Genomic DNA, 12,792 nt, shown 5'->3' with positions numbered 1-12,792 from the left:
GAGTCAAATTCCCGATCTGGTCCAATCATCCTTAATTTGGCATGGCTTGTGATGCCTGTAATAGGTGTCAACACTCACCCGCTAACCTCATGCATGTGTTATGGTCCTATCCCAGGCTACTAGACTGTTGGATAAAAATATGTGAAACTCTGCAGGACGCCTGCAACAAGATCATCAATCCCAATCCATTCACAGCAATATTTGGCATCCCATGCTAAGTCAACTTTTCCATTCTGCTGCAAAGGGTTCTGGCTTTCACAACTTTATTGGCCCGACATCTTATTCTTCTAATGTGGTAACATGTTTCAGCCCCCACCAATGGCAGATGGATTAAAGAGTTACTACAGAGTATCAAACTTGAGAAAATAACTCTCTTAAAGTCTCCTTGAAAACCTTTAACAAGACCTTGGAGATACTTTCTGGATTGCATGACGGTTCCTCCTCCTGACCCCTACGACAGCTGAGCTCCCCCCTTTCCTTTCCTCTTTCCTTTATCCCATTTTCTTTTTGTTTGTGTGGTTTTTGTTTTCTGCGTCTGTGTGTTTATTTTGCTTTCCTATTTCAGGGTGCAGCTGAGTGGGTCGTGGGTGGGCTGTGGGAACTACAAGTTTGGTTTTTAGTGTCAGTCCTCATGGGCCCTCATAATGTGGGCATTTTGATTTGTATGCTAATAAACCTTTGCAAAAATTACAATCAGCAAGTCAGTCTTTCTATTTACAATGTTATCAATTAATGAAAAGGAAATGATGTACTATCTTCATGATTTTGTTGTTAATACCACATACATCCACGCAAGTCGTCATGTTCACCTAAAAGGTCAAGGTCAAAGTGCCTCGCTCAAAACTACTATATCACCCTCAAACATTAACTTGTTACAACCTTACATCTAAAGGCAACTACACTGAAAAAGACCCAAACACCCAAAAACACTTGTACTTTACCAAGAACACGCTTCGTCTCTCGCTGCTTCATTCACCTAATCTCTCTCCATCATCTCTTAAAAGTCTCTGCCAGACCCATATCTGAGAAACTGGTGCTTTAAAAAGGCTTCTCTCCACAAAAAAAGACTGTTTGTTTATGTTTCACACATACACACTCTTGCACGCTCTGACACAGAAACACTCAAACACACAGTGGGTGTGTTTTTTGGCTTGTCCGAAACCCTGGCCTTGCTCCCAGACCCCGAACTGCACCCCAGCTATTACTGCTGCAGCCAAATGGGTTAGACCACTGAATGTGCGCTGGTATTGATTTCACACAGCCGACATCACCCGTGTGTGTCTGAATGTGTGTGTTTAAGTAACAGAAGCCAGAAATTGAGTAACTGCGCACACACATACACAGAGACTCAGACAAAAGGGTAGCCAGACAGTTTATGTAAACAAGATCCTATGACGTGATACCCTGCGTGTGGCGAGTGTGTGTGTTAGGGCTTTTTGTGTCTCCCATGACCATTTGCCACAGTGTGTTAAGATTTCAGCCAGATCAGTGTCACTGTGTTTGAATTTCTGTTGAGCACTAAAAAAAACAACTGGAGACGGGGAGTGAGACCTCTACTCCAGGCTAAACAATTGCCTAAAAAGCAAAGTAGCTCGCACACATATACGTACACACACACAGACAGATAAGCATCTGAGTCAGTAAGCAAACATGGCAGTATCACTCCTCGACTCAAGGCCCCTTCAGAGGAACTTAAAAGAGAAGATTTAAAGGAATGGTGAAGCCTTCAACTCTAGTGGAAGAAATGACCGCACACTACGCCCAATCAGAAGCTTTCAGCGCTAAAAGACATACTTGAGTGCTGAGAGGTAGACGCACAGGCATGATTCCAATTTCAAGTTGTGGACCTGTCACCCACACTCGCACACACATACACACGGAAGACAAAGACCTGAAAATGAAAAACAGACTAGTAGAAAGATGACAGATGGAGAGAGGGGAAAAACAAGTGCCAGCATACTGAAGTCTGTGAGAAACAAAAACCTCTGTATACAAAATCCAAAGAGAAAACAGGATTATAATACTCTTTAGCATGCTATATGTATTATCTACCATAAACAACTGGACCACTTTGTCCCTCTAAGTTTTGCATGATTTCAGCTAAACAATTTTACAGCACAACTTCAGTATCAGACAAAACAAAAAGATGCTTCTGCTCTTCCAAAACAAATCAACTTGCTTATCGTAACAGATGCTGAAGCCAGAAGTAACACAACACAAACTGAAAAACAAACAAACAAAAAAAAACTTTCAAGAACAGGAAGCCAAAGTGTTTCTGGATGAGGGAGTATTATTTTTTGAGAAACACTGTTGCTAATCCAAATATGAGCTCACGACCAGGGTAGATAATAACAGGAGTTAAGTGTGCAGGGTAATTTTTGTGATGTTTAACAATCAAATAAGTGGCACTTCTAAGCCAACAACCAAATGAGGGGCTGACAGAAAATGCAGACTAACAAATACGGAGCTGTATTTCAAACTAACGGCTTGTGTTCAGGCTGGCTGAGTTTCTCCACAGCGCCGGAGGGGAAATAAAGAGGAGGTGCGGCAGGATGGATGGGAGAAGTGTGTGTGGATGGAGAAGTGATGGGAGAGAGAGACAGAAAGTGTGTTACAGTGATTTAAAGAGACATACTGACTCACACAGTGACCAATGCACAAATACCACACACACAACTGTAGTCACAAAGCAGTACACGTAGAACGCTGTACACTGACCTGAATAAAATCTTGATTTACATTTTATTTTTTAAGCCTATGGCTTGACTGTTGACCTACATGAAACGGCTACATGAAATCTATTGATTGCTGCAGTTCATGGATCTCATCCGCTTAGAGCAAACTCTATGTTAACAAAATGACTTTAATCTGCAACATTAAAAGACATGTATGTGAACGTATAGATGTTGATATCTAAGATTTACAGATGGGAACCAGTCCAACGTAATGCAAGAGAAAAAAAGTGCTCTGATGTGCTGAATAAGGTTTACTCTCATGATTATCTGGATATCGATGGGAATAAAACCCATGTCCGTCCTGTGCCTTGACTTAGTTGCAAAAACAAGTACTCACTGTCTTTTTCTGTAAATCTCTGACATCTATAATCAAATGGAGCACAAATACCTTATACAGTACTAATCTCAAAACATGCACTATGTCATTTAATTCCAGGAAAAAAGGCTTACTTATAAAAATAAGAGGTCATCATCTGGCCACAACAATAACATGCTTATATATACCATTGCAGACTTAAAGATCTTTCATCTAAATCACACAATAATACCTCGAGATTCAAGGCAGACCCAAACTCATTTCAATATGAATCCCTTCATAGCGTATTATTGTAGCATCAATTCTATATTTATTCACCACCCCTGACCTTGACTGCCATAATTAATCATCCTCAAATTCCATAACAGATTATCTTTCACACGATAAAAGATTGAGTTTGCATCGTTTCTTATCTTCTGATCTGTGTCAGAGGTCAAATACAAGCACTTCATAATTCTGGAATTTTTAAGATGGAGGTTGCTGTATATTTAACCCATATCAGGAATGCACATGTTAAGATGCGTGTGTGGGTCAGTGTGTATATTTTAGAGAGACATAAAAAAAAATCTGAACATAAAGTGTGTCAGGAATCAGTGCTCCAACATTCAAAACAGCTCTGCAGTCAGGTCTCCTTTCACTTGTCTATTATCATTTCTGAAATGTGTAACCTTGTGATGTTGGGATGAATGGGAACTGACAGAAAGAAGGAAGGACTGCAGCAAAAGAGAGGTTTAGAAAATAACATATCACTGCCATCATTCAAACACTTGTATTTCTGTGGAGCTAGAAAGAAAACTTCTTTTCATAACTTTTAAGAAGCCTGCATTTGCTATATATGAGATACACAGCAACAATAATTATACTAATATTTCTACAGACATATGCATCATCTGAAGCAGTAATTTAATCTGGCTAATTAAGTTAATATCGTTCATCATGTTCTGTTTAGTTCCCAGATATCCCAGATGGCAGTGGCAATATAAGAAACAAAGGGAAGTCTTGATAAATGGATAAGACACATATAAAATTTGCATAACCACAAACATGCATGTACAACCCAAAATAATATTCACTCATATTAGGCTCACCCATATGAGTCCTTAAAGTGAACCAGAGAGAGACAAAGGGAGAGATTAAAAGAGATCAATGGTCGCCAGAGAGAAAGAGACATTCTCCAGATAAACTTTGATTATGTGTCCTTATGAAGGGGAAGCCCAGAGATGTAGAGTCACACAGACAATATATGTGTGCACACACAAACACAGACACCATGGGCCTATTAACGTGTCATTTTTAAAGGTTATTCACACAGCTATGCTAAATTAAAGAAGTGGGAGAAGAGCATGCAGCACTTGGGAGTTGAAGGGAGTTGTGCATAAATGTTTGTGGCCGGTGTCATCAGGACACGCTGCAGCACTGTGAGTCCATGAGGAGTCCATATCCTGTCTTACCTCTCTTTGAGGAAGTCCACCACTTTTTTGAAGTCATCGATGCAATACTCTCTCTTCATGTCCATCAGGACGCTGTCTGAGGCCGACTGCACAGGGACATGGAGGAAGGCATAGACTCGTGGATGATTCAATATCTTAGCCATCTCCTAATGAGACACAGACAGGAGATGAAGAGAAAGAAGAGAGATGGGGAGATGAGACAATACAGGAAAAAAGAGTTAGATTTTTCATAGATATGGAGAGTAAAGGCAACAGGAGTGAAATCACTACAAAGTATTAGTCTGCATGTCACATATGTCAATCTGAACTGCTGTTGTTTGCTCAAAATGGGTGATACCTTAGAGAAAAAGACACTTTCCTGGATTTAAGTTTTATACACAAATCAAATTTGCTGGTTACGTCATGCAGAAGTGCAGAGAAAACTAAACAAATTCGAATGAAAGTAAAGGTAAAATAAAAAACGAAATACTACCAAACTAAAAAAACAGATGTAGCATGTTCAAACCTTCTAGTACCATGTTTGACAAATAACTGCAGTATTTAAGTACAGTTTATCTATATATCAATATGGAACTGTGAAAAACAAAAAAAAATCTCACTTGGAAAACTGTGATGTTGGCATTATTACTAAGTAATGGAGCTCTATGCAACCACTTTTTGTGAGCATGGGAGTTAAATTTCACGTGATCTTGATATATTGATGCAAATGCATGACTGAAGTCTCTAGTATTGACAAAGTGATAATTACTGATAAATGGGTCTAACGCGGGTTATACTGTATGTGCTTGGCAGGTCCACATTATATAAGTCTGGTATATTAAATCTCTGTATCATGACTGTGCTAATTTTTTATGATTATGACTATGATCATCTGGTCACATTTCTCACCATGTCCAGGCTCCATTTCACTCCCTCTTTCTCTCCTCGCAGTTCCTGTAGGCCACTCATACGACTGAGGTTACATCCAGTAACTACTGTTAGACTACTATCAGGAGAAGTATTAGCGGAAACTTTTGCAACTTTGAGTACGGAGATTGTGATGTTTATTGCAGCTTTAGTAATATCTGCTGCCTCACTGGAGCAGCTGCTATGGGCTCTTGGCCCGTCTCTGGCATGGCAGCCTTCAGTGTTAATAGGCTATTACTTGTGACATCTAACCAACCAGATAATGATGTGGGCGGGACATTGAGTGAAACAACAGAGTGGTGACTGACTGCAGACAAATACAGGTGGCTGCATCACAGCCAAAGTAGCAACTTATAATTCAGTAAGGACCACTTTTGTCAAAGAAAACTTTATCTCCACTGCAGTATTATATTTGGCTCCGTTCTGGGGCCTCTCTGCCTTTCCACGCGCCACACATGGAAAGCCTAAGGCAGTGAGAGCACACTTCTCTGCCCTTCCATGCGCCTACATGGAAAACCTAAGGCAGCAGCAAAGACCCCCAAGGAACAGAAAAGAGCAGCATCACTGACAAACAGAAATGATATTGATAAGTCAGACACAGCATGTAAAGGAGGAGCTGGGGTGGAGACAGGTTGCAAAGTGGCTTGCAGAGGAAGCAGTAATAGTAGGCAGGCCAGAGCAGTTTAAATAGGGCGCCCTGAATGAGATTCATCAACTGGTTGCATAGGAAAGGAATCATGTGATCTATCAGCTGACTCCCTTCCATCAATCAGCTGCTCCATTAGCTGATTGGGCTTCTTGAGATCAGCTGATGTAGCTGGGATGTGAGCTGAGCTTGACATTGTGTCCTGCCTGAACTAACGCTATGTTCAATTAATAAAAAAAAAAGACAAAAAAAACAAAATTGACCAAATCATGCTGGTGTCAACAGCTGAGAGAGTTGGTATCAACAGTGCAACAAGTGGAAGAGTTAGTCTGGAGCCCTGACTAGTGTAATATGTGTTTATAATGGAGTTATCTATTGATTGACCCGATCACTAATTAGTAACTAGTGTACTAATGATGGCGGACAACACCTAGGACAAAAGCAGAAGTGGAGTCCATTGAGGTTAGAAATATAGTGAGTATTTTTGTGTGACTTTAAGGTGTAGTCAATTCAAACAGAGCGAAGAGGCAAAATCTCACTGATGGCTCTGGTGAATGATAGCCGCTAGCTTTGAATAAATGAAAGTTCCATTAACATTCCTGCCTCTTTCTGCACTCTTTTCACTCCAGACCTTCTACGATACACCGCTTCTTTCTCTTATTTTCTATGTCTCTTACATTGGGAAAATAAAAGGAAGGTATTTCTGAGAATTCATCGCGCACACACTGGATCCAAAGTCCAAGGAGTCAAGGCTGCGCCAGTCGGGGTTCTTTATGTCTGAAAAGTCAAGAGCTTTTTACTAAATTGAAGAGGTCCACATCTCAGATCAAAATAGTGAGATGGAAAAAGAAATAAACATGAAGTCTATAATGAACATTTTTTGGCCACTAGGTACCTTCCTGTTTTCACTAAAAGAGTTACACAAATGCCTGGAGTACAGAACGTGCTCGCCATAATACCTGCAGCTTCGGTAATACAGGATGTAGAAAGCAGGTTTCAAGTAAACTACTCCAGTGTTTAAAAAAAAGCAAATCTTTCATAATGGACAAATTGACTTTAAGGTAAAGGCCACATTAGACACTCATCAGACTGTGATGTTCAACGCATTGCAGGAGATGTGTTTTGAGATGAGGTGATAATGTGAAGGTACAAACACTCAAAGGCTTCATTTCCTCCATTTCTATGTGATTACAGCAAAGTTACAAAGAAAGTTTGTCATTTTAATTTAATCAAAGATATATACCATTTAGTTAAGGTAGATGCCTCCAGCTGGATTAAAAAGGATGATAAAAACTAGATCTGGCATGAACAAAGATTCTGAGTCGTGTTTTTGTGTCTGCTTTCACACAGTCACCATGAACAACCGCAAGAGTGACATTCTGTGTTTTTTAACACATCAAATTAATTGGGAAAGTTGCAAGGTTTTTCATTTGGTTTTTCTTTTATTCTTACTTTCATTTCCCCACTGAAAGAACTGGAGAGATCACAGATGTCAGACTTTTTTTTCTGATGGACATAATCAGGATGCTATCATTACCATGCTAATCACCACAAGAAGGAGAAAGAGAAAAAGAGAGGGGAGGAAGAAATGATTTAGTGATTTCCTACAAGAATATGCTGATTGCAGTCCGTCTTGTCAATTAAGATCTATTGTAGAACGTTCCCTACTTCATACACAGACACAAAAGCATATGTGTGCGTGCACACACACACATACACACACATACACACACATGCAGACAAAGCTCAGTTGCGGCGCACCACAGGGGGTTGACCACTGGAAGCTCCAAATTAGAAAGAATTAATTTGGTTGGAAAATGGAGCTTGATTGGTGACAGAAATCAGATTGCTGCATGTGTGTGTATGTGTGTCAGAGTGAATGAGTGAGTGAGTGAAAGAAAAACATGTAAAGGAACATGCGTTTATGCGTGTTTCGAAATGCTTTGAAAAAGGTAAAAGAATGGTAAAGTGATTAGGTGCCTCTGTGTTATTTCTAAGTTCTTACAAGTTACTCCTCTGATTATTACTCTCTACTTTTTTCTGTGTGGATACCTCATTGAATGTGCTTTAAAATGCTGATGTGAAGCCTTCACAACCACAGACTTGTACTACAGTCAGGGAGGTACTAAAATATCCAAAGTATACATTATGCCATCTAAAATAAGGCTGCAAGATATGCAAAATCCTACTGCGATTATTTTGACAAATATTGCAGTTGTGATATGAGTCACATTTTCAGTGGAAAAGGTAATTTTTGTAATTCATTATTGAAAGAAATAAATGTAAAAATGATGAAGATGTGATTTCTGATGGGGTCTGTGCCAAACAAGCATGTTCATTTATATCTGGAATATGACTTGTAGGCCAAGGCATCTCTGTAGCACCACAGTGCTTCATTTGTAATGTTGTAAAACATTTTATTTGATTAAAAACTGCAGCTCCTGAGATTTAGACAATGCACTTAGCAACACTGAACTTTCAATAACATTTTGAATAACTGTGCAACCCTAAGCCTCAATCCGTACTTCATCAAATAACTAAAAACAATAATAAAAAACACACTATTACAAAATATCTATTGCGCTACATTAGAGAAGTGTACTTCAGATGGTCTGAGTGATAACTACTTGAACTTTTTCTCTGTATGTGCCTTTTCAAAACTTATTTGAAGCATAACCTTTTTACCTTTGGTACATTGTGCCATAAGCCCTAAAATGAGAATTCCAACTGATATTTTATCCTTGCACATAGAACAGACCTGGTTCACATTCCTATTATACATTTCTATCAGCAAGGTCTGTTTGATGATTATTATGTGCAGGTTACAATAGGTACATGAGATATCGCTACACTGAGGACCTTTTAAATTAAGTAGTCTCTTTATAAACTGTTCACCAACACAGCTGAAAACTTTTCTCAGTATTATGATTTCTCACTGTATATGTGAGTCTGGTTGTCTGTACATGCTACCCCTGGAGGGGATGTAGGGTGACATGAGGGAGAAATCCATTGGGCTCATTTTTTTCTATATTTGGGCTTTACAGGGTTAAATAGGATTTTTTTTTGTCTATTTTACTGTGTTATTTAATTCCTACTTTGTAGCGTCTCAGCCTACAGGCAAAATGAATACCACCCAAAGTCCAGTAACGTTGCTGCCCCTTCAAAAAAATGGATGAGGCACTTTTTTTTTAATTTTTTTTTTTTTTTTTTTTGCTTCTGGAAGCTCCTGAAATGTATCTCCTGGACATAAAGAACTGGCCACCTTGCAGCTATGTGCGCTCTACTGAGTGCACTTTTCTAGTTGTAGTTTGCATTCTGATGCAAAGCACATTGAGTTTTCTTGTGATGAAATAAGTGAAGTAACTTTGTCCAGACTTGCATTTTAGTATGTATCATGGTACAGTGTTTAGTGTTGTGTGCAGTAGTATGCGGATCCAGTCTCATTAGAGTCACTGACAATGATAACTCCCCGTGGACTGCAGCAAAGCCCACAGACTGTGTGTGTCAGTGTGCTTGCGTACATGCCTGTGCGTTGCGAGGGTAAACGGGGTCTCAACAGATGGCATGCTAGTTTGAGTAGCAGGGCACCGCTGATGGCAACTTGGGATTAATCTAAGAGGGAGGACTTTTCATTCACACAAGCCATTTATCATGCGAGTGCGTCTGTATGACAGAGAGCGTCCCATTCTTCAATGATTATACAGTACACTGATATCAATCTCCCTTGTTACCGATCCCTGTGGAGTTGAGGCCTTTTCGATGTTTGACTGCTGCTGACAGACAGTTTAGTGAGTCTGAAGTGAAAATGATGCTGCGATGAAGATATCGCGCAGCAGTGCCCGGTGGCAAAAATTAAAGTGCTGCTTTAATGTCTCTGCTCCTCTGTGGATGAACCATCTCGCTTAAAGCAGATTTCAACAAGCTTAAACAAATCAATCAGGAATCAGTGCAAGTGGTCTCTTTTTGTGTTGTTGTTTTTTCATCCGTCTTGATACTCTAGTGTTAGTATAATATAGTTTCTAGCTCTCTATGCCTATCTCTCTTATTCACACAAACAGACACACAATCCTTTCATCTTTTGTTGATCAGCTCAGATAAACATATAAACCAGAAAGGACGTATCTTAACTGGCTTAGCTCAAAGGATCCAATATCTACCCCCTCAAATCAGATAAGAGTGAAAAGAACTTACATGGGAAAAAAAGAGAAAGAGAGCGGATAAAAGGTGGTTTGGCTCCAAGCAGCCTCGATGAGGAATAACACCCTTTCACACCCCCTTATATTCCCTTTGAATATTCTGTATATTTTCGTTCCTATCTGCTGTTTCATTCCTTTCCTGTTCATCATTCCCTTCCTCCTCCTATTTTGTTTCACAGCAGAAAACATGGCGTCTCTGTGTGTTCATGTTGTAGGTGGAATAATGTGGATTTAAAAAAAAAAAGTTTCAGATCAACTCTCCCTGAAGAGGTTGTATGAACTGATCGAGAGATGACTGTTGATTTGTTTGGATCCAGTCGTCTCTTTTTGTGTTGCTTATAACTGCATGTAAGTTACTGAGCAAGGCTCATCCACTTCGAGTTTATCCTGTTAATCTGCCCCCACACATTCTGATCCAAACAGACACGTACAGAGGAGAAACTACATGTCATCTGTAATTGTTTGGACGTGTCTGGCTGTGTGTGTTTTGTAGGTTTCTGTGTAAAAGCTTATATTATCTCTTGGTTGAGAAAGCTGGAAAAACAGGCCAAGGAGGATCAGCTCTACGTAACTTAAGGTGCTTTCACATCTGCCCTGTTTGGTTTGGTTCGATCTAACTCAAGTTTGTTTGCCCGCGAAGTGCAGTCTGTTTGGGCAGGTGTGAACACAGCAATTGCACTCGGGTGTGCACCAAAACAACCATATCGAGACCTTCTTGAAGAGGTGGTCTCGGTCCGGTTACAAACAAACTAATTGTCCCTCCATTGTGACATTAGAATGTGTCGCATTTATCTTGCAAGTGTACTCTTCTTCAACGTTCTGTTTACTTCTTGCATTATTCCCACATGGAAATTCTGACCAATCAAGAGCAGCTTTTTCACGCAAGCATTTGATCCGGTCCGCTTGTAAATGCTGCCTTGAGAACATGAACCAACTCTAGGCAATTTCACAACTTTGTATCAAAACTAGTCCCTGATTTGGACCAAAGCAAGACAACTCTAGGTCTGAAAGCATCCTTAGTCTGTCAGAGCCTCTTATATACTGTATGTATTTATTATTATTCATTATACATCTATAATAACTCTGCTGAAGCAAACCGGCAGGTGACACCGCCATCAAAACATATCAGGGATTCCAAGCGTTCCAGAAATGTGTATATTTAGTAATAAATAACTTGAACACACTATAAATTCCAACATTAATCAATGTAATTTCCCTGCAATTGAAATGTCTTTATTTGGCAGTATACAGGTAATAACTGTTGGTTCAGACATTAAGGAATGGTTTGACTGGTAGTATAGAAACTGGAAGAAACCAGAGTGAAAGGAATGCAAAATATGGAACTTGAGAATCATCAAAAATACTTTTAAGACTTGTACAAAACATCTTTCATAACATGAATGATGAATAAGACTCAGGACAAAAACACCTCTTGACAAACACTCAACAACAAGTGCAAGGCAGCAGAAAACCTGCCTTGCACTTGTTTTTATGTATGATCTGAGTGTGTGAAACACTAAAATGATAAAGTGTGCTTAAAATTGCCTGCAGTCCTACACTTTATGTTTGGCATTAATGAGCATTATTGTCTCAGAACACAAGAACAACCTTGATGTGGAGGAGCTACTCACAGCAAGACAAAAAGGATTACCTAAAAGAGAAATAAAATCTTACGCTAACTGCTAAAGTAGTACACTGTCACTATTAGTGTGTGGAGCGTACTTAATAATATCCATATGTATCATATGGAATGATGACACACATACACGGCTGGTGTCCCCAGAGTACTAACAAGTAGACAGAGAGGGTGACAGTCTGGTTCAAGTGAACGATCTGAGGCAAACCCAGAAGAAGTAGCACCTAACTGCATTCACACACACTGACAGACATACACAAACCCACACATAACAAGAGTATTAGCAGGGCTCACCCAGGGGAGTCTGCAGAGAAAACGATTCTACAAGCCGTTCCCAGGATAATAAGTCAGGTCCCTGTGTGTGTTCACTGGCACACACACAAACACACAGTCGGTGGGAACTGTGTTCAGCAGCAGATAGAGAAACTGAGCTCCCAGTGGTATTAAACATCTCAAACACTTCAGGCTGCACTTGATTTTCCCTGGAGGGTATACCGCGCCTGCAGTACCTCACACAGTGCCGATGGATTCTATGTATTGCACAGTAAAGGGGAAATTAAGTGCATGTGCTGCATTTGAATGTCACACTGTATTGTGCTGTGTGTATCGTCTGACTGTTGTGAGTGAGAAAGAAATGACAATACTATACCATGGAGCATCGTGGTATTTTCCATATTGCTTTGTCATTACAATGATTGTGCCAAAGTTTGTTTTCAGCGACTTTAACAGTAAACAAACCAACCAAAAATACAATGAAACGAGGGATGTCCCGATACGATCTCAGAGACCATTATCTGGGTCGATGAAGGCATTCCTAAATTGGTGCCACCTATATTGAACTATAGCGCCCGATCCAATTCTTTGTTTAAAGTCAGCTGTCACATGGTTTTTCTTTTTCTTGCAGCC

General features: G+C 39.8%; 1 protein-coding gene across 1 annotated transcript in view; it reads right to left on the bottom strand.

Annotated features, from left to right (window-relative positions):
* cdkal1 (CDK5 regulatory subunit associated protein 1-like 1) overlaps positions 1–12,792 on the bottom strand; it is a 288,180-nt gene that overhangs the window by 107,731 nt on the left and 167,657 nt on the right. Inside the window, exon 10 of the mRNA XM_033641067.2 lies at positions 4,503–4,648. Within this exon, the coding sequence (XP_033496958.1) occupies positions 4,503–4,648 (146 nt within the window). The remainder of the gene's footprint in view (positions 1–4,502; positions 4,649–12,792) is intronic.

This window comes from Epinephelus lanceolatus, chromosome 10, assembly GCF_041903045.1.
Source record: "Epinephelus lanceolatus isolate andai-2023 chromosome 10, ASM4190304v1, whole genome shotgun sequence".
NCBI lineage: Eukaryota > Metazoa > Chordata > Actinopteri > Perciformes > Serranidae > Epinephelus > Epinephelus lanceolatus.
The sequence above is the reverse complement of the archived record's forward strand: the minus strand, read 5'-3'. Positions and strand labels throughout refer to the sequence as shown.